We start from the raw sequence: 23,261 nt of genomic DNA, 5'->3' as shown, positions 1-23,261 counted from the left end.
AAATTTGCTGGTAAATATTTAATTTCCCATGTTTATTTAAGATTTCAGCATTAAAATAATATTTGTATCACTACAATTACACAAGAAGTAAATTCATATTTACACCCTGCCGTTTTAATGCTATGAATGTTAAAGAATGTACAGTAGCATCTCATCTGTCTCATTGTTCAAAGAGGTCCCATAATTACCACCCACACAAACACACACACATGCTGGACTTTCATTTTCATTATATGCAGTACAGAGGACTATCGGACCCTCCCTGCAGGGTGGGGGGTGAAAGACATAAATGATAAAAAGTATAAAAGGAGGTCCGAACAGACAATCAAGCACCACTGGAATCCAACAGACCTCGCTTACCTTCAAGCATGGATTGGAGAGCATCTGCACTCTGCAAATTGCTGCTGGTGCTCACCTGTAGCATCCAGGTTAATGCAAAGAGGGGTAAGAGTCAATAACTTCCTGTTAAAAATCATTTCTTTAAAATGTTTTTATTATTATAATAAGTGTTTGATCAAATCTGTGCAAGTATTGTTAGTGTGCATATAGTTTATCTTGGAATGGTCAAAAGAGGAAACATCTTAAAAGCATTATAAACCACTAAATTGCAAGTGTTAAGAATAAAATGAAGTTGTTTTCCAGCAGTTTGTTTAACTTTTTGTTTAACAATCTTGAACTTAAGAAGGTCTTTGAGACTTAGTATAATTAGTGTCTATATGATTTTTGTTGTATTAATGTGTTTCATTTATATATATATATATATATATATATATATATATATATATATATATATATATATATATATATATATATATACATAAAGACAGACGTGCTCAAATAATTTGGCACCCATATAGCTCATTGAAATAATGCTTCACTCCTCCTGAAGAGTGATGAAATTAAAAGCTACCGTATCATGTATACTTGCATGCCTGTGGTATGTCATAGAATAAAGCAAAGAGATGAATTATTGCTTATCTACAAAGATATTCTAAAATGGCCTGGACACATTTGTTGGTACCCCTTAGAAAAGACAATACATAATCGGATTATAGAGATGTTTCAAACTAATTTGTTTCTTTAATTAGTATCACACATGTATCCGATCTTGTAATCCGTCATTCAACCTATTTAAATGTAGAAAAGTCACTGTGCTGTTTAGTATCATTGTGTGCCCCACACTGAACATGGATCAGAGAAAGCAAAGAATAGAGTTGTCTGAGGAGCTCAGAAAGACAATAATAGACAACTATGGTAAAGGTAAAGTCTACAAGACCATCTCCAAGAAGCTTGATGTTCCTGTGACAACAGTTGCTAATCTTATTAAGAAGTATAAGAAAATCGACCCCAGAACAGAGAGCATAGTGCGAATGGTAAAAAAAGAACCAAGGATAACTGCTAAACAGATACAAGCTGAACTCCAAGGTGAGTTTCTGATCGCACCCTCTGTCGCTTTTTGAGCAAAAGTGGGCTCCGTGGAAGAAGATCATGAAGAAGCCAGATTGGAATTTGCTAAAATTTATACTGACAAGCCACAATCCTTCTGGGAGAATGTCCTTTGGACAGATTAATCAAACTGGAGCTTTTTGGCAAGTCACAGTAGCTCTATGTTTACAGACGAAAAAATCAAGCTTTCAAAGAAGTGAACACCATACCTATAGGGAAACATAGAGGAGGCTCGGTAATGTTTTGGGGCTGCATCTAAAAACAGGGTGCCTTGAATCTGTGCAGGGCAAAATGAGATCTAAAGACTATCAAGGCATTCTTGAGTGAAAACGTACTGTCCAGTGTCAGAATGCAGGTCATGGGTCCTCCAACAGGATAATGACCCAAAATACACTGCTAAAATCACCCGAGAATGGATAAGAAAAAAACATTGGACTATTCTGAAGTGGCCTTCTATGAGTCCTGATCTGAATCCTATCGAACATCCGTGGAAAGAGCTGGAACTTGCAGTCTGAAGAAGGCACCCATCAAACCTGAGACAGCTGGAGCAGTTTGCTCAGGAAGAGTGGGCCAAACTACCTGTTAACAGAAGTCTCATTGAGAGCTAAGGAAACGTTTGCTTGTAGGGATTGCCTCTAAAGGTTGTGCAACAAAAAATATGGTTGGGGTCCCATCATTTTTGCCCATGACATTTTCATTTGTTTTACAATGGTTGCTTTCCTGTAGCTCAGTGGTAAGAGCATGGCATTAACAAGGCCAATGTCCTGGGTGCGATGGTCAAGGGGGTGCACAGACTTAGAAACAAATGTATAGTATAATGTAAATCTAAGCCGCTTTGGATAAAAGCGTCTGCCAAATGCATTAATGTTAATGTAAATGTGCAATATCTTGTTGAATAAAAATAAAACGGAAAAAACAATGTTGGATGCCAATTACTTTAGTCAGTTTCAAGTCGAAAATTGTGCATTCTTTGTTTTTTTGTGGAGGGGTACCAACAAATTTGAGCATGTCTGTATATATATGTATTCAAACTAATTGAAAAACTAAAAATAGTAATCTATTTTTTCTAACAATATGTGACATTAAAGAACTAATATTTTATTTTACTTGTTGTTTTTCACCAGTCTATACTAGTAACCATGTGAACACCATCTGTAGTATGTGGGGAAACTTCCACTTCAAGACATTTGATGGAGACACTTACCAGTTTAAAGGCACGTGCGAATATAACCTGGTGTCTGACTGTCAGAGCCTCGTTCATCAGTTCTCAGTTCACGTGAAGAGAACCCAAGACCCAGATGTGTCAAAGATCAGCAGAGTATCGGTTACCATCAATGACATCGCTGTTGTGATGACTGAGGACCTGGTGATGGTCAATGAAGAAAAGTGAGAGAGTGGTTACTTGAAGTGTGGCTTGTTTATACATTTATACATGTCAAAAGCAAAGTCAAATTGTCTCATATTATTTTTTCTCTCATTCAGAGTAAAACTACCCGTCCACATGGCAGGGATCCTTGTCGAAGAGAATTCGATTTACACCAAGCTCTATTCCAAACTGGGCATCAGTGTCATGTGGAACAGAGAGGATGCTCTCATGGTAACATTATATTGCAGCTTATCTTTGGCTCATATGATAGTTATACCAAAACCTTAAAGGGACTGTTCACCCAAAAATTATTTTCAATGTTGCTTTATCACTCTAGCTTGTGCCAGAGGAGACTTTCTAAATATTTTTCTCTTAATGTCGACGTGTCACTGCATGGGAGTGGATGAATAGATGATGATTTAGCCTATTGCGCAAGACTCTTGACCTTGAAAAACTAATCATGCTTCATAAGAAAAAACATAAAAAAGTAACCCAAAAAGCTATGGTTGTATTTTGCAAACGTTTGATGATGTCCTAAAATAATGCCATGTATTCTTTGATGTACTCTAGAGTATCATGTAAATACCATAGTACTTGGTATGATAAGTTTATAGTACTTAAAAATTACCATCACTGTATCATGGTATGTTCTCAAAAGCTTGGTTGGGCTATTGCAAACAAAATTTAATGTCTCTTTCGCTAACCAAGATCTACATTTCTCTATTGTGTGATGTTGTTTAGGTGGAGCTGGACTCCAAATATTTCAATCGCACTTGTGGGCTATGTGGTGATTTTAATGGCATTCCAATCTACAATGAATTCATCCAATCAGGCGAGTATATCTGCTACCATCATATCACCCTTTTTTTTGAGAACGGATTTTCTATAAGATCAAACATTTTGATCAGTGTACTCATCTGTGTCTTGTCTTATTTAATACAGGGCGAAAGGTTGGCTACGCCGAATTTGGAAATATGCACAGAGTTCCCAACCCGAACCATCGTTGCGAAGACCCTTTTGAAAACGATGAAACGGATATACAGCAAAATGTGGAGGACTCATGTGAAAAACATGTAGGGGACAATAACACGCATTAAAACACGCAAAAAATGTGGAATCACAAAGTTCCAATATTGTTACTGATGTGCATCTTGAATGGTTAAAGGTTGTAGTGTCTGTGTCTTTACAGCGGGCAATTTGTGAACACATTTTTGAAGATGAAGACTGGTCTTCTTGTAGAGGGGTTCTGAGCCCTGCGCCATATATCAGGGCTTGCGTGAGTGACACATGTCAACGTCAGCCTGGAAAATCAGACACTGCATTGCTCTGCTCGACTCTATCTGAATACTCACGTCAGTGCTCGCACGCCGGAGGAACTCCGCCCACCTGGAGAACAGACAACTTCTGCTGTAAGATATCACATCCACAGCCGTGGTGCAAACTCATATGTAGACTCTTCCTATAAGAAAAGAAAACATAAAATCTTCATTGTTTTACCAAGTCAGCAGATATTATTAAAGTCCAATATTTAAGAGCTGAATTGTATTTCTCTGTAGCTGTGCAATGTCCCTACAATATGGTTCATTCTGAAAGTGGCTCACCCTGTGTGGACACATGCTCACACAAAGACACAAACACACTGTGTGAGGAACACAAGGTCGATGGATGCTTCTGCCCTCCAGGTCAGTATCAAATTCGTAAGACTGTGAAATGCTAGCTACAAATGTGCAGTAGTTTTTAATACATGTGAAAGATTTTTGAAAAAACAAACAATATAAGAAGTCTAATGTATATTATCTATCACAGGAACTGTGTTTGATGATATCTCGGACACGGGCTGTATCCCACTAGAACAATGCCAGTGTAAACATGACCGCATCTACAATGCAGGAGAGATCCTTCGTGAAGATGGAGAAGAATGGTACTACAACAGATTTCGCTGTTTTACGTCATTTTACGTGCTGTTTATGTCAATTCCACACCATTCAGTCATGACCACTTATATTTATTTATTATCGAAATGTAACTAAAAAGACCCCAGGCTCAGTATATGTTATTATCTTTGTTAAATCTGTTTGTTTGCTGCGTCTTTTTGTAATTGCATTGCGTGAATCAGTGTGTGTTGGGGTGGAAACTGGATTTGTAAGAGTCTGCCGAGCCCTGGTCTGTGCGCAGTAGAGGAAGGATCTCACTTCATCACCTACGACGGCAAAGAATTCACTTTCCACGGAGACTGCAACTACGTGCTTTCTAAAGTAACATCCTTAAATCATTAATGAATTACTCTCAGTTTAAACCAATATGTTAAGTTCTTATTAACAAGCAACACCAACTCCATCTCTGTTTCTGTAGGACTGTGAGGGGTCAAAGTTTATCATTTTGGGGCAGATTGTTCCTTGTTATAATCATGAAACCGACACCTGCTTGAAATCTGTAGTGGTGCTGCTTAACAACGACAAGAAAAATGTGTGTAAACCACAACAACAATCAGCAAATCTTGTATAATTAGATTTATTGTTTGGATGTTAGATTTACATACACAAATAACATTTGATGTTTTATCCTCAGCCTCTGATTATTAAAGCTGACGGCACGGTACAACACAATGCTGAAGTGTCTCTTCCATACAGCACAGGTGAGTGAAAAAAATCTCAGGGATGAATTCACTAAACAACTGTGTACATTTCACACAATATTTCAGAGCAAAAGATTATTCACTTACTACCCAGAATGCAGTTAAACTGGGCTTACCTACAGAAAGCAGACTTTTCCTGTGACTCTTTTCCTCGCAGTCGACTTCACCGTCTTCAGGCCGTCGTCGTTTCACATCATGGTTCAGACCACGGTCGGTCTGCAGGTGCAGGTTCAGCTGGTTCCTCTTATGCAGGTGTACATCACTGTTGACCAAAGCTTTCAGGGGAAGACTTGTGGTGAGAGCCCTGCACTTAAAACACAACCAGTCAGTGATAGCATTCAATGTTTCTTCCTTTTTTTTAACATCCACCATTTCTGTGTTTGTGAAGGCCTCTGTGGAAATTTTAACAAAGTGCTGTATGATGACTTGAAGACCCCTCAGGGTATGGTGGAGGGTACAGCTATATCTTTTGTCAACTCCTGGAAGGCCCAGTTCAACTGTCCCGACCGTACCAAGAGAATGGACGACCCCTGTTCCTACAGCATTGACAGCGGTGAGAATATCTTTGCAGAACATTTAAAAAGATCGCCCAGTCAAAATATTGAATGCACCTGTTCAAAATGTCCCTGTTTTAGTGGTACAGAAATTATGTATGTTGTAGTATCTCATTTGGTAATCTAATGCTTTCATTTATAACACCATGATGTCTTTAGAGCACTTTGCTGAGCATTGGTGTTCGAAGATGAAGGACAAAGAGAGCCTGTTTGCCAAATGTCACGCCTCTGTCAATCCAGACAGCTACTACAAAGTATGATCTCAAACAAAATGACATGTAGCTTTATCTAAATCTTTGACCTCTGTTTATGCAACATGTAGGTTTGCTTGGTTGCAAAAAAAACCTCAGTTTTTGAATGGTAACATACTTTTCTTCTAATCCCAAACTTTTAGAGATGCAAATACTCCAGCTGTACTTGTGAGAAGAGTGAAGACTGTCTTTGTGCGGTGTTCTCCTCGTACGCCCGGGCCTGCTCGGCTAAAGGAATATTTCTCCAAGGCTGGAGACAAATAGTGTGCGGTAAGTCTGCTCTGGAATATTTGGGTGCCGTTTATATGATTTAAACTATATTATTTACAGTATGTGATTTGGTCCAGATTGTTATTGTGGTGAGGTTTCTGATATATATTATGTACTAACACATCTCTTTCAATCTGATCCCGCAGATAAATACACAGAGAATTGTCCCGTCTCTCAAAACTACTCCTATCAGCTGCAGAGCTGTCAGCACACCTGTCTGTCTCTCAGCTCGGAGCGTCAGGGATGCAGCGTTGACTTTGTGCCCGTAGACGGATGTGCCTGTCCAGATGGACTCTACCAGGATGAGGCGGGACACTGTGTTCCTATGGAAAAATGTCCATGCTACCACAATGGATTGAAAGTCAAACCTGGCAGGTCTATCAGCATTAAAGATGAACACTGGTATGTGGTAATTATACTAAGATTTGCTAATTTATACGCTCTAGAAATTATGGAAAACTAAACCAATCTGTCATTGTTTTTTTGTCCAGCATTTGCATGAATGGAAAGTTTCAATGTCGGTCCTGGAAAGCTCGTGTTCTGGGTATGAAAAAAACTAAATTTTGGCTACTGCAAACTGAATATGGGTTATCAACAATTAATAAGCTAATTTTAGTCAGACACAATTCTTACATAATGAAATTGGCTAACTAAAGTTTTGATGATCTTACTAACAATAATCAACCACAGAGGCTAAACTGACAGTTTGTGATTTATCTTGCAGGTTGCCCACCTCCAAAGGTTTTCTTCAACTGCAGTACAGCAGGCCAAAATGAACATGGACTGGAGTGTTCGCAGACTTGTTTGCAACAGGAAGTTGATTGTGTGAGTCCATATCTTTATTCCTTCCACAGATTTTGCTTGAATATATTGTCAATGTTGTTTCTCTCCCTCTGTCCAGTTCTCGCTGGACTGTAAATCTGGGTGCCAGTGTCCGACAGGTCTCCTGGAGGATAGCAGAGGAAACTGTGTTAAGCCTCATGACTGCCCGTGTCCACACGATGGACATATTTACGCATCAGGAGCTGAGATAGCCAGGGACTGCAATAAATGGTACGTGAACAACGGCCTTATTCATGACAAATTATCTCTTATATATTATACCGTTTGACCACTGTAATCTTTTAATAGCACTTGTCAAGGAGGAACATGGAAATGTACAGAACATAAATGTCCAGGTGTCTGCACTATATATGGAAGCGGACATTATCAAACTTTTGATCGACAAAGATTCGGCTTTAGGGGAGACTGCAGTTATATAGCTGTGCAGGTAGGTACACAGGCATGACACAACAGTTTTTAAATAAACCACTTATATTAGCAGACAGTAGGTGACAATGCATGGTTGTTGATGTGTATTAAGTAACACGTTTATGTTTTAAAGGACAAGTGTGGCAATAAGACCGGACATTTTAGCATTGTGACAGAGAATATTCCTTGTGGTACAACAGGAACCACATGTTCAAAAGCTGTTGATGTCATTTTGGGGGTAAGTCTGGAAATAAATATATGCAATTTGTTTTTATATTTAGCAAAATATGAAATGCAATACAAGACCAATCAAACTACTAATCTTTAAATACTTCAAGTTTTCAAAGGGTCAGCAAGCAATATTGTAACATTAATGTAAAGTGAGTCTTTAAGCATCGTTAACTTACACACGTTTACATACACAGAGGACAAGACTGGATCTTTCTGATGGCAATGTAAAAGCCACTGATACTGGAACTGGTCCAATGATCAAATACAAAGAGAGAAAGGTTGGTATGTACCTTGTTATTGATGCTGAAAATGGACTGACAGTTTTGTGGGACCGCAAAACCACCATCCGCATCGTTCTGCAACCCCAGCATATGGTGAGTTAAATTAAAGCAGAATATAAATAATTAATATGTAGTTGGAAAACAACTAAAATCAAAGAGACAAACTTGAGTTAATGTGTTTTCACAGGGAAATGTTTGTGGCCTTTGTGGAAATTTTAATGGAAACGGCAAAGATGACTTCACCACTCAAGGCAATTTGCAAACTACCAATATATTAGAGTTTGTGGACAGCTGGAAAGCATCTAGCAATTGCCCCGATTCAGAACTAGACTTTGACCCGTGCGTGTTCACCCCCAATCGACACACCTGGGCCAAAATACAATGTAGCATCATAGAGGCAGATACTTTCAAGGACTGTCATAGTAAGGTACAGTTCTATAAAACTTTTCTGTCCCATATCTGGAGGGATTATTTTCCCAGAAAAAATGTTTCATTTTGTGTTATATTGGTTTGGATGATTAAATAATGACTGTAGCCATGACCTATTCCTCGAAGAAATTTTACATAAAAAATCCCCCAGAAGATACCTTAAAGAGTGAAATCATCTGTTCACACAGGTGGATCCAACCCCATATTATGAGAATTGTGTGAAGGACTCGTGTGCGTGTGACACAGGTGGAGACTGTGAGTGCTTTTGCACAGCTGTGGCGGCTTACGCTCAAGCTTGCAATGAAGCAGGTGTTTGTGTGGTCTGGAGATCACCTGAGATCTGCCGTAAGTATATGTATTGCACACAACTCATATTAAGCCAGTCAGTTAAGCAAGATAAACATGTTTATGCATTTAACTTACTTGTAGTGATCATATTTTGTACAAATTGTCTTTGTCAGCTGTGTACTGTGAATACTACAATGATCATGGTGACTGCACATGGCATTACAGTCCCTGCCATACGCCCTGCTACAAAACCTGTCTTAATCCTGAGGGTATCTGCAATAACACTTTACCCAACCTGGAAGGTAAGTTATCTCCAAGAAAAGACCTGTTGACTTTTTGAACAAGAGTGTACAAGAAGATACAGACTGCACCTTATTGTTATTCTCTCACAAATCTTAAGTTTATGATGTTATACTTACATATGTTATCAAAGCTACAAATATCTGACATAAGTACAACATTTAAAGATATCATGTATACCATGCAGGTTGCTATCCAGAATGTCCAGCGGACAAGCCAATTTTTGATGAAGAAAGTCAGATGTGTGTGGAGGATTGTTATATTTCAACAACTACAACTACAACAACACCTGGAAGTACTACAACAACTACAGTTTCCACATCTTCACCTACACCAACAACTACTACAACAACAACAATAGGAACAACACATCGAAGTACTACAACAACTACAATTACAGAATCAACTTCAGTAGAATCTACAACATCCTCACAAACCCCCAAACCACCCACTGTTTCCACATCTTCACCTACACCACCAACTACTACAACAACAACTGGAACAACACCTGGAAGTACTACAACAACTTCAGTAACAGAATCAACAACAGTAGAATCTACAACATCCTCACAAACCCCCAAACCACCGACTGTTTCCACATCTTCACCTATACCAACAACTACTACAACAACAGGAACAACACCTGGGAGTACTACAACAACTACAGTAACAGAATCAACAACAACAGAATCTACAACATCCTCACAAACCCCCAAACCATCCACTGTTTCCACATTTTCACCTACACCAACAACTACTACAACAACAACTGAAACAACACCTGGAAGTACTACAACAACGATTACAGAATCAACAACAGTAGAATCTACAACATCCTCACAAACACCTGAACCACCCACTGTTTCCACATCTTCACCTACACCACCACCAACAACAACAGGAACAACACATGGGAGTACCACAACAACTACAATTACAAAATCAACAACAACAGAATCTACAACATCCTCACAAACCCCAAAACCACCCACTGATTCCACATCTTCACCTACACCACCAACAACAACAACAACAGGAACAACACCTGGGAGTACTACAACAACTACAATTACAGAATCAACAACAATAGAATCTACAACATCAACACAAACGCCCAAACCACCCACTGTTTCCACATCTTCACCTACACCAACAACTACAACAACAACAACAGGAACAACGCCTGGAAGTACGACTACAATTACCAAATCAACAACACCTACTTTATCAACAACAACATCATCTACCTCACCATGTATAATATGTGAGTGGTCTGACTGGTTTAATGTATATAATCCTGCAGTAGATGGGAATGACTTTGAGACATATGAAAATATTAACAAAAACGAACAACTGATCTGTGAACAGCCAGTGGATATTGAATGTAGGGGTGTGGCAGAACCTAACATGAGCTTTGAAGAATATATAAGTCATACAAAGCAAATTGCCCAGTGCAATGTTTCATATGGACTAGAATGTGAGAAAATAAAACAAAATTTCCGTCCCTATAAATGTTTCAATTATGAAATTCGAGTTCTTTGTTGCTTTCCCTGTTCTACACCGTCACCCACAACAGCAAAGACACCTCCATTTAGCACAACACAAACACCATATGGGTCAACCACATCAATTACATCAGTAGAATCTACAACATCATCACAATCGCCCAAACCACCCACTGTTTCCACATCTTCACCTACACCAACAACAGCTACTACAACAACTGGAACAACACCTGGAAGTACTACAACGTCTACTATTACAGAATCAACAACAGCAGAATCTACAACATCTTCACAAACCCCCAAACCACCCACTGTTTCCACATCTTCACCTACACCAACAACAACCACTACAACAACAGGAACAACGCCTGGAAGTACTAAAACAACTACAGTAACAGAATCAACAACAGTAGAATCTACAACATCATCACAAACGCCCAAACCACCCACTGTTTCCACATCTTCACCTACACCACCAACAACTACTACAACAACAGGAACAACAGGAACAACACCTGGAAGTACCACAACAACTACAGTAACAGAATTAACAACAGTAGAATCTACAACATCATCACAAACGCCCAAACCACCCACAGTTTCCACATCTTCACCTACACCACCAACAACTACTACAACAACAACAACTGGAACAACACCTGGAAGTACTACAACAACTACAGTAACAGAATCAACAACAGCAGAATCTACAACATCCTCACAAACCCCCAAACCACCCACTGTTTCTACATCTTCACCTACACCAACAACAACTACTACTACAACTGGAACAACACCTGGAAGTACTACAACAACTACAATTACAGAATCAACAACAGAAGAATCTACAACATCCTCACAAACCCCCAAACCACCCACTGTTTCCATATCTTCACCTACACCAACAACTACTACTACAACAACAGGAACAACACCTAGAAGTACTACAACAACTACAGTAACAGAATCAACAACAGCAGAATCTACAACATCCTCACAAACCCCCAAACCACCCACTGTTTCTACATCTTCACCTACACCAACAACAACTACGACTACAACTGGAACAACACCTGGAAGTACTACAACAACTACAATTACAGAATCAACAACAGAAGAATCTACAACATCCTCACAAACCCCCAAACCACCCACTGTTTCCACATCTTCACCTACACCAACAACTACTACTACAACAACAGGAACAACACCTGGAAGTACTACAACAACTTCAGTAACAGAATCAACAACAGCAGAATCTACAACATCCTCACAAACCCCCAAACCACCCACTGTTTCTACATCTTCCCCTACACCAACAGCAACTACTACTACAACAACTGGAACAACACCTGGAAGTACTACAACAACTACAATTACAGAATCAACAACAGCAGAATCTACAACATCCTCACAAACCCCCACACCACCCACTGTTTCTACATCTTCACCTACACCAACAACAACTACTACTACAACTGGAACAACACCTGGAAGTACTACAACAACTACAACTACAATTACAGAATCAACAACAGAAGAATCTACAACATCCTCACAAACCCCCAAACCACCCACTGTTTCTACATCTTCACCTACACCAACAACAACTACAACAACAGGAACAACACCTGGAAGTACTACAACAACTACAGTAACAGAATCAACAACAGCAGAATCTACAACATCCTCACAAACCCCCACACCACCCACTGTTTCTACATCTTCACCTACACCAACAACAACTACTACTACAACTGGAACAACACCTGGAAGTACTACAACAACTACAACTACAATTACAGAATCAACAACAGAAGAATCTACAACATCCTCACAAACCCCCAAACCACCCACTGTTTCCACATCTTCACCTACACCAACAACTACTACAACAACAGGAACAACACCTGGAAGTACTACAACAACTACAGTAACAGAATCAACAACAGCAGAATCTACAACATCCTCACAAACCCCCAAACCACCCACTGTTTCTACATCTTCACCTACACCAACAACAACTACTACAACAACAGGAACAACACCTGGAAGTACTACAACAACTACAATTACAGAATCAACAACAGCAGAATCTACAACATCCTCACAAACCCCCACACCACCCACTGTTTCTACATCTTCACCTACACCAACAACAACTACTACTACAACTGGAACAACACCTGGAAGTACTACAACAACTACAACTACAATTACAGAATCAACAACAGAAGAATCTACAACATCCTCACAAACCCCCAAACCACCCACTGTTTCCACATCTTCACCTACACCAACAACTACTACAACAACAGGAACAACACCTGGAAGTACTACAACAACTACAGTAACAGAATCAACAACAGCAGAATCTACAACATCCTCACAAACCCCCAAACCACCCACTGTTTCTACATCTTCACCTACACCAACAACAACTACTACAACAACAGGAACAACACCTGGAAGTACTACAACAACTACAGTAACAGAATCAACAACAGCAGAATCTACAACATCCTCACAAACCCCCAAACCACCCACTGTTTCTACATCTTCACCTACACCAACAACAACTACTACAACAACAGGAACAACACCTGGAAGTACTACAACAACTACAGTAACAGAATCAACAACAGCAGAATCTACAACATCCTCACAAACCCCCAAACCACCCACTGTTTCTACATCTTCACCTACACCAACAACAACTACTACAACAACTGGAACAACACCTGGAAGTACTACAACAACTACAATTACAGAATCAACAACAAAAGAATCTACAACATCCTCACAAACACCCAAACCACCCACTGTTTCCACATCTTCACCTACACCAACAACTACTACAACAACAGGAACGACACCTGGAAGTACTACAACAACTACAGTAACAGAATCAACAACAGCAGAATCTACAACATCCTCACAAACCCCCAAACCACCCACTGTTTCTACATCTTCACCTACACCAACAACAACTACTACAACAACAGGAACAACACCTGGAAGTACTACAACAACTACAATTACAGAATCAACAACAGAAGAATCTACAACATCCTCACAAACACCAAAACCACCCACTGTTTCCACATCTTCACCTACACCAACAACTACTACAACAACAGGAACGACACCTGGAAGTACTACAACAACTACAGTAACAGAATCAACAACAGCAGAATCTACAACATCCTCACAAACCCCCAAACCACCCACTGTTTCCACATCTTCACCTACACCAACAACAACTACTACAACAACTGGAACAACACCTGGAAGTACTACAACAACCACAATTACAGAATCAACAACAGAAGAATCTACAACATCCTCACAAACACCCAAACCACCCACTGTTTCCACATCTTCACCTACACCAACAACTACTACAACAACAACAACAGGTACAACACCTGGAAGTACTACAACAACTACAGTAACAGAATCAACAACAGAAGAATCTACAACATCCTCACAAACACCCAAACCACCCACTGTATCCACATATTCACCTACACCAACAAAAATAATATCCACAACCGGAACTCCACTTGGAAGTACAGCAACAGTGACTTTTTCAACAACCAAAACAGAAATTATACCATCAGTGTCCACTTTGAGCAGCTCAACCAGTTGGACACCCATTACTGGTCCTGAAAAGACACTTTCTCCCCAGAGTTCAGTAGGGCAAAATATTACATTCACACCAACTATCAAGACAACTTTTACATCCACAACCACCAGTCCTAGCACTACGCCATGTTTTTGTGTATTTAATGGAAAGCAGTATGAGCCTGGTTAGTAAATAAAAAAATCTGAGTATGTTTGAACCTCTTTTACAACAGTGTTTTTGGTTTAATACTTGCATTCTTTTTTTGTAGGAGATGTAATATTCGATCATTTTGATACTGGCTCGGGGATCTGTCTAACCATGAACTGCTCTGACATCTGTGAAATTCAGAATACAACAAAGTCATGCTATGACTGTCCAGAATGGGACAAAAATGTACCATTTAACATACTTCATGACTAAATATTTTAAGCATGTGACAACTCTAAATGACTTTTTTTAACTGTCCTTCATGCCCTTTTAAAATAACAACATTGAACAGAATGCAATTAAGCAGCTTTCCTAATTCCAGAATCTTCTTTATTACCAGACCAACGAGACTTTCATCCTGTGTAACTGCACCATGGCTAGGTGTATTGAGGACAACGTCATTGAGATTATCCCATTTGAATGTCCTCCAATCCAAAACATCACATGTGCTAACAGAAAGGAGCCAGTCCTGGTATATGATGAACACTACTGCTGCCAGCATTACGCTTGTGACTGTGAGTAACTCTTTTAGTCCCACATAAGCCTGAAAAACGTAATCATTATTGAAGGAACCGTTTGATAACATTTACTAAAGGAAATGAACTTCTAATAACTTGCACAATTCAAATCTCTTACTTTTCATACAACCCTTCTCATCTCAGGCTTCTGTGAAGGATGGGGTGACCCTCACTACATCACATTTGATGGAACGTTCTACAGCTATCAAGGAAACTGCACTTATGTATTAATGGAAGAAATACGGCCTCATTTTCACCTAAAGATCTACGTTGATAATGTCGATTGTGACCCTATTGAGCGTGTATCCTGTCCCAGATCAATTATTGTATCTTACAACAAGCTAGTTATTACACTGACAAATCGCAATTTAATAGGAGGTGCAGATCTAGAGGTGATCCTTTCTATTTTGTTTTGTGTAGAATTAATGTAGATTTAGTAAATATCTATATAGCTAAAATGTACTTGGTTTCTCTTCAAGGTGTCAAAGGGTGATGAAAAGCTGGGTCTGCCTTTTGCCCAAAATGGAGTGAGGGTGGTAAGTTCAGGCTTGGATTTGTTCCTGGAGATTCCACAGCTGGGCGTCATCGTAACATTTGGAGCCACCGGCTTCAGCATCAACCTGCCATTCGAGCATTTTGGAAACAACACACAAGGCCACTGCGGTGAGTTGTAAAAAAATGTTTTAATATAAAAGTTTAAGGAGCTTACCCTTTTCAAGTTGCTTGACAGGCCCAAGTTGTGTTGGCAATGCTACCTGTTGTTCCAACCACTGTAAACTCTTATCAAATAAATACACTTACTTATTTTTGCTTTGTCACTATATTGGCTTAGACAAGGAAGCTAAACAGTTAACAAAGGTTCATATTTCAGCATCACTAAATCAGCATTTTTCAGACTGCGTTAAATATTAGACGTTAAGCCATTTGACAGGAATTCAAATGCAGATTGCTGTAAACATAATGGGCTATTCTTAAATTACTTCGTAACTATCTACACTGTGTTACGTACTATTTGTATTTTGTCAGCAGAGAAGAATTGTCTATTTTAAAAATTCAATAAATGCAATGAATATTATTTACACTAAGTGAAAATAGTGACAGATGCATAAAGAAAAGCAGATTCTGTAGCCATCTTTAAGAATCGGCTGAAAATACATATCTTCCGCTAGAAACTGACCGATCAGTTGTCAGATCTCTTCTACTCTTTCTATAAAAAGACTTAGCTCTGTATACTGTGGTAGTCTATATGAGATCTGTATTGCTGTGCATTAAACATTGTGCAATAATAATAGTGTAAATCATTGTATTTATACAAATTATTAAAATTATGGCAACTTATTACCCCTAACCTTACCCTAATCCTAAACTTTATTTCTGGTTATTGTAAAAAGCATATCACTTAGTAACGCTACTATTTTCACTTAGTGTAAACAGGACCTACTAATATTTAAACGTAGTGTAAACAGCATCCGTCGCATTTTCCCTTTTTTACAGCATCTATTGCTATTGACACTTAGTGCAAATAGTCGCTGCCTTATTTTTATTTGGTTTAATCAACTTAATTATTTCACATAACTCTCATTATGTGAAGGAACATGCAACAACAACAGGGCCGATGACTGTATGCTTCCTGGAGGAATCTTGGTGGACGACTGTGCAGTCATGGCAGATTACTGGCCGGCTGATGGTATAAATGGCGAAATATGCCCTCCACCAACTACGTTACCTACAGTCGGAACCAACCCCAAACCCACGGCTAAGCCATGTCAGGCTCTTACAGACTGTTACCTCATGAAGAGCGAGTGAGCTGATGTGTTTTTACAGTGAACTCTGCATTCTTTGTGTGACATGCTTCAAAAGTAATTTGTGCTGTCGTCCATTCCTCATTTTCCTCAGGTTGTTCAAGGAGTGCCATTCCCATTTGTCTCCAGATAACTTCTTTTTAGGCTGTGAATATGACAGCTGTCACATGACTAACCCAACCGTGGCATGCACCAGTCTGCAGACCTACGCGAGGGCTTGCTCTCTGCTTGGCATCTGCATAAACTGGAGAAACAACACCAGCCTCTGCAGTGAGTAATAACAACGACTGTCAATCTGTCATTTTACATATCTTCTGTGAACACATTCCTCCTCCTGTTTTGAGACAAAAAGTCGAATTACCAACAAGTTGGTCTTATATGTGACCCTGGATCACAAAACCATTCTTAAGTAGCACAGGAACATTTTTAGTAAAAGACAAAAATACATTGTAGGGTTGAAGATTATAGATTTTTCTTTTATGCCAAAAATCATGAGGTTATTATGTAAAGATTTTTTTTCTAAATTTCCTGCACTTACAGTCATATATAAAAACATTATATTTATTAGTGGAGAGTTTTACATTTTTGTTCCTCGGCCAGATATGGTCCTATCCTAATAAACTATACATCAATAGAAAGGTTGTTTATTCAGCTTTCAGTTTATGTAAAAATCTAAATTTGGAAAAATTGGCCCATAAAACTGGTATTGTCGTCCAGGGTCACTCACATATGTGGATTTTTAAACAAAGGGGATGTCTGGAGCAGAACATCATTAAAAGAGTAAAACAAACTCTTGTAAAACTTCCAACTTTGAATTCTTTTGCATTTTCAAGTGTACGGTAATGGATAAAGATTAAATAATGATACAAACCTTGTATTTCTTAATGAATTAGATAATTTGCCCACGCTTAAAAAACATACTTCTTTCTTAGGCGATTTAAAATGAATTAAACGGTTAGAAAATAAAGCGATGTATTTGGGAACTATGATAAAGTTTTTGAATGACTATTTTTTATAGTTTCTTAGAAGTTTGCATTCAGCTTCTTATCTCAAATCTAATCAGATATGTTTTTATTTAGTGTAGTTATTTGTTCTACGTCGTGATATTTAAAATCATGGTCTCGAACTTTCTGACAGCAATGTGGGCTTTAAATAAAGTGTAAAGCATTTATCTTCTCTTCCTCAGACATTGAATGTCCAGCAGATAAAATCTTCAAGCCGTGTGGCCCAGCTGAACCCCCAACCTGTGAAGACCAGTATGTCTATTTTATCTGCAAAGTTATTTTCAAGTCATTTTGACAACTATGTAAAAGATAATATGCCAGACACAATCTGTACATTCTGATGGGGGCAGCATTACGGCAAAGTGTGCTTAAAGCCTTTTATGCAAATGTTTATTTTGATAACATCACTTTGGTGTGCATGTACTGTTTGTTACAAACTGTTTAAATTTCAGACCTGAACAGAGGACTCTTGTAATGCCCACCGAGGGCTGCTTTTGCCCAGAAGGAAGTTTGCTCTTCAACAAAGAGTCTGGAGTCTGTGTGGACAAATGCGGTAAGAAGCTAATAAATCAAGTGTGTGCGTGTGTGTGCATGTGAGTGAGAGAGAGAGAGAGAGAGAGAGAGAGAGAGAGAGAGAGAGAGAGATGAAAACCTGCATCATGTCAACATACTTTTTCATTTTCCTATAGGATGCCTGGATGCTTCTGGAACAGCGCGTGAGGTGCGTCAATGTTTAAAATAAATATTTCAGCAATTCACTTGATATCAACATTGTACTTACTCTCCTAGTACATTTTGTGTTTATTCATTTAATGTGCATGAAATATAATTGAAATATTAATAATTCTAACAGAAGAAAATGCATATTTGGCCAAATGTTATTTTTTGTAAGTTCCATTGTGGATAATACAAACACTACTAAACTAACATTGCAAAGCATCATTAATTAATTTAGTTAGATAAACAAGGGTGTTGCCTTTAAAGAAAGGCTACTCACAAGGTTTCAGTACAGAGCTGTAGTATTACTGCTGCTAATACAATGGTACATTTAAAGAACAATAAGATTACCAGACAAGACTTTCAACCGACCCCTCTCATTTTTTTTTGTGTCAGTTTGGTGAGGTTTTCGAGTACAACTGTGAGGAGTGCGTCTGTGATAAAGCCAGCAAGTCTGTCATCTGTAAGCCCAGACAGTGTGCTGATTTTATCCCCGAGAGATGCACACAGCCCGGCTTTGTGTTGGTTAATGTCACCGATCCCTCAGACCCATGCTGCACTAAACAAGTTTGCCGTAAGATACATTTATTTTTAAAACGTAATTCACATTAGGATTGCAGCCTCCTTCTCATGTCTGATCCCGCCCTGTTTCATGATGTAGATTGTGATGTATCCGTGTGCCCACCTTTGGATAAAAAGTGTAGCGTTGGATATTCTCCGGAACTGGAGGTGCCCGAGGGAAAATGCTGCCCGGAAATCAAATGCGGTATCGCTGTTTGTCCTACACACTTATTACTATTTAATTGATCACAGATGATGAATATAATTTCACATGAAATGTGTGTTTCTTTAATGTGTTTTTTGCATCTACAGTGCCCAAAAGAGTTTGCCTCTTCGACAATCAAGAGTACGAGGTAAATTAACTCTAATATTAAAAGTATTCAATATAAAGAATTTGGATTCTGAAGCATTAAAAATTACTTTCAATCTAATACTGTTTGTTAAAGATGAACTTTACACATATCTTTCCCCTCCTAGCCTGGTAGCACCATCCCTGTTGTTGACTGTCAAAAATGTACTTGTACGCTGGAAGTGGATCCTGGATCTCAATTCTACAAGATCAGCTGCAATATGGTTATGTGCAATGAAGACTGTGCACCTGTGAGTCGAGTCGCAGCTTCTTATTGGCCTGTTCTCATTCAGCCGAGTTTCTGGTTGGCTCATCATAGGGCTGAGTGTAAATCTGGTGTTTTTTACGCATGTCATTTAGGGTCACGGCTATCAAGAGCCTGAAAGCATCAAAGACTGCTGTGGGAAATGTGTGCAAACTCACTGTATCGTCAATGTCAACGGCACTCAACATTACCTGAAGGTGAGGTCAAAAGTCACTTCATCCCTGGTCACCTTGAAGGCTGACAAGTAAAGAAGGTGCAAATGAATATCTGTGCAGAATGCAACCCAAAGGCACGGTTTACCTGAAAACAAAATAGTATATAATACATATGAGGGTATTATAATGAAATACATTTATTCCATACCCAAGATCCTGGTCACTAAATCTTCTGTAGCCTTTTACATTTAGCCCAATTATAACACTTCTCGTTCTCTTCACAGGAGGGAGATGTTTTGCCCACAACAGACCAGAGTTGTGACAAAGTCACCTGCACTAAAGTGAATGGACAGTTCATCACTGATAACTACAGAATCCAGTGTCCTCCTTTCAACATCTCCAACTGCCAACCCGTATGTCCTTCAAACATACACGCATGCACATTTAAATGAACTCTAACATTAAATATGATGGTATGATTCGATCACATACATACATGTACAACATTCTGTTTGATTATGATTTGCAGGGTACAGTCCAGATGATGGCTGACGGCTGCTGCCACATCTGTGAGTATTTTAAAAACAAATCAGCTAATTCAGAACACGTTTAATAACTTGAATTTAAATACACTTGCACAGATGAACTTTCACCTTTGGCTTTGAGTGTTTATGATGTGTTAATGTCCTTCCTGTTGATTTGACATTACGTCCTGATCAATGTGTCTGGATTTTTGTGTCTGTGTTTATTTGTAGGTGTGGACAAGATTACGGGCTGTCAAGTAAAGACTGTTCAAGAATACATAAATCACAACCACTGTCAGTCCGAGAGAATAATGGACCTGACCTTCTGTGGCGGAGATTGTGCCAGTTACAGCAGGCGAGTTTACACACACACGCTTGTGTACACAGTTTGTGGCGTATTTGTTTTTGTATAAATATAAACCAAGTCCTCATAAAATTAAACTTTTTTTAAGCTGGACAAATAATAGGGCACTTCAAAAACTATATTTACATCACAATGTCATTATTATTATTATTACCGGCGTCCTTGTAAATCATATACAAAAGCCACCATGCAGTGTATTATGATCATTTCTTTCTCTCTCACATACACAGGTACACTGAACCCGGGTTGTCCACCTGTAGCTGTTGCCAGGCATCCCGCACAAGTAATCGTACAGTGCCTCTTAGTTGTTTAAATGGAGATGTAATAACCTACACGTACGTCCACGTCGAGCAGTGCGCCTGTAGAAAAACGAACTGTCACGGCACTGGACTAGGTCAGCACACACTTGAAAGCTTCCAGAAACGTACCATTAAACTTCCTTGAGAATCTGATGACTCCAGAGGTCACCGAGCCAATGTCTCTAAGACACTGTGTGAAACTTGTAATCTGAAATTAATTTAAATTGCATTGCTGTGTATTCATATTTTTTTTATTTCAAGAGCTTTTAATACTTGCTAAGTCGATAAATGTGTACTCTTCTGCTTGCGTATGAAATTAAAAGAAATGAAAAGGCATTGGAATTTGATTCTTATTTTCTTTCAATTATTTATTCAGTAAAGGCTATTTAGCAAGATTTTTAGCCCCATGCCTGGTTTGTCCCACTACATCACTTTATGTTTGCTGATAGACAAAAGAAGAGCTTCCTTTAAAAGCTCATTATAAACAACAGAGTCCAGAAGCACTTAAAGCCTACACAACTTTAAACAAACATTATTTAAAGGTGCAATATGTGAAATTGAGGAGGATCTATTGACAGAAGTGCAATATAATATACAGGGCTGCTTTACCAGGTGCTGTCCATGGCGGTGGTGCTGAAACAATGGATATCAATCGTTCGACCATCAATTATTCACTTTATACAGGGACTGCTTCACTTTCTTATGTGAGGTAGCGGTGTTCTTTATAAAATAAGCACTTTAGAAATAGTTTAAGTTGCATTTATTAGGACTAAAAATAAACCAAATTGCAAACTAAATCCAACCATAGATATAATTTGATTGTGAAATGACCGTGCAACCCGCAATCTAATGCCCAAATGTATCAACCCGCTACACTAACTGGCAGTGTGGTCATTTATATCAAAGGTTCTCAAACTTTGGGTCGGAGAGTCACGCAAAGCCATTTGCTGTTGCTTTGCATTAATAAAGTTTATTCCAGCATATTGTGTTTGGACATTGGATGCGCAAGTGCGCATGTACTGTAGCTTATGGCCACGTTTATTAAAACATCAAATATAATCAACATTTTTAATCATACTTACAATATCAAGGGGATCAATTGAAACAAATAGGCCAATACCAATAATTGTGCAGCCCTATAAACGTAAACGTATTCATCCACGACAAGAACAAAAAGTGAAGGAGTGTGTGTTGTTTCCCTATTTTCTATTTAAAAGGTGTGACATGAGATAGCCTAACTTTGATTATACCTGTGTTTGGGAACCCCCTCGTTTATATTATCATAATATATGTGGCTATAATGTCATTATTTACTCAATTAAAGTGCAAGACGTAGGACAAATAATCAACAGTTATAGCAGGAAAAACACTTAGTAGAGCTGGCTGCAAACCCTTGAGTTTGTATTGACAAAGTTGGCAACAAGAACAAAAAGCTGCCGAATTTGCTGCAGGACAGGTTAAATAAAATAATAATTGCAGGATAAATTGTAGCTGGGATTTCACAGATTAAATGTACTTAATTGCTTGTTTCTTTGGTTTAGCCCCAAAAAATTGCAGTATGACTAAACTTCAATCTCTCTCTTTAAACATACTCAAAGTTATTTGTATACAACCATCAGTGTAAAGACAATTATATTCTTTGCATGAAAACACGTCAATACTGATATTTTTAATATGGTACGTATGGTACGTACGTATTTTTAATAAGGTACGTATGACTTACAGAAGGTATACTTCACTAACACACATTAACGATAAGGTGCAGCTTAAGGTATAACTTAAGAAAGACCTAGCGATAAGAAGGTTTCGGGAAACGCGGCCCTGAACTATAGCTTCAGAGGTGCATAAAGGCCTTACACAAAGAAGCGTTATGTTTTTATTAGCCTACCGTAGAATGAGCTATTTCTATCTACATGATTTCTATCGGTGTATTAAATGTACAGATGACACTGATATCAACAAACATCCAAAACAGTAAGTTGTTACCTGATTCTTTGGTGTTGAGAATAAACTTCATTGTATGCCAGGGGAAGTGTTTTGAATTTGATATTGGAGCCTGTA

General features: G+C 38.6%; 1 protein-coding gene across 2 annotated transcripts; it reads left to right on the top strand.

Annotated features, from left to right (window-relative positions):
* The first annotated feature begins 337 nt into the window (after positions 1 to 337).
* On the top strand, positions 338 to 21,542 carry LOC306890422 (uncharacterized protein). Of its 2 annotated transcripts, XM_079450134.1 has the most exons (45): positions 338 to 444; positions 2,571 to 2,832; positions 2,929 to 3,043; positions 3,554 to 3,644; positions 3,755 to 3,885; positions 4,002 to 4,221; positions 4,369 to 4,494; positions 4,619 to 4,733; positions 4,929 to 5,067; positions 5,165 to 5,278; positions 5,381 to 5,447; positions 5,605 to 5,742; positions 5,836 to 6,000; positions 6,161 to 6,255; positions 6,396 to 6,522; positions 6,669 to 6,924; positions 7,014 to 7,066; positions 7,247 to 7,347; positions 7,424 to 7,575; positions 7,654 to 7,792; positions 7,907 to 8,011; positions 8,199 to 8,378; positions 8,473 to 8,712; positions 8,903 to 9,059; positions 9,176 to 9,304; positions 9,490 to 13,689; positions 14,227 to 14,619; positions 14,704 to 14,828; positions 14,983 to 15,157; positions 15,305 to 15,552; positions 15,640 to 15,823; positions 16,752 to 16,962; positions 17,057 to 17,232; positions 18,149 to 18,218; positions 18,419 to 18,519; positions 18,656 to 18,687; positions 19,080 to 19,257; positions 19,345 to 19,449; positions 19,557 to 19,597; positions 19,722 to 19,844; positions 19,954 to 20,055; positions 20,298 to 20,426; positions 20,543 to 20,582; positions 20,769 to 20,892; positions 21,132 to 21,542. In XM_079450134.1, the coding sequence occupies exons 1-45, from the start codon at positions 369 to 371 to the stop codon at positions 21,343 to 21,345; spliced, it is 10,464 nt and encodes a 3,487-aa protein (XP_079306260.1). In that variant the 5' UTR covers positions 338 to 368; the 3' UTR covers positions 21,346 to 21,542. The 2 variants fall into 2 exon arrangements, with proteins under 2 accessions (XP_079306260.1, XP_079306259.1); XM_079450133.1 differs by having other exon boundaries at positions 9,490 to 14,619.
* The last annotated feature ends 1,719 nt before the right edge of the window (positions 21,543 to 23,261 follow it).

Source organism: Barbatula barbatula (assembly GCF_947034865.1).
Source record: "Barbatula barbatula genome assembly, chromosome: 25".
Taxonomy (NCBI): domain Eukaryota; kingdom Metazoa; phylum Chordata; class Actinopteri; order Cypriniformes; family Nemacheilidae; genus Barbatula; species Barbatula barbatula.
This window is presented reverse-complemented; position numbering and strand designations above follow the sequence as displayed.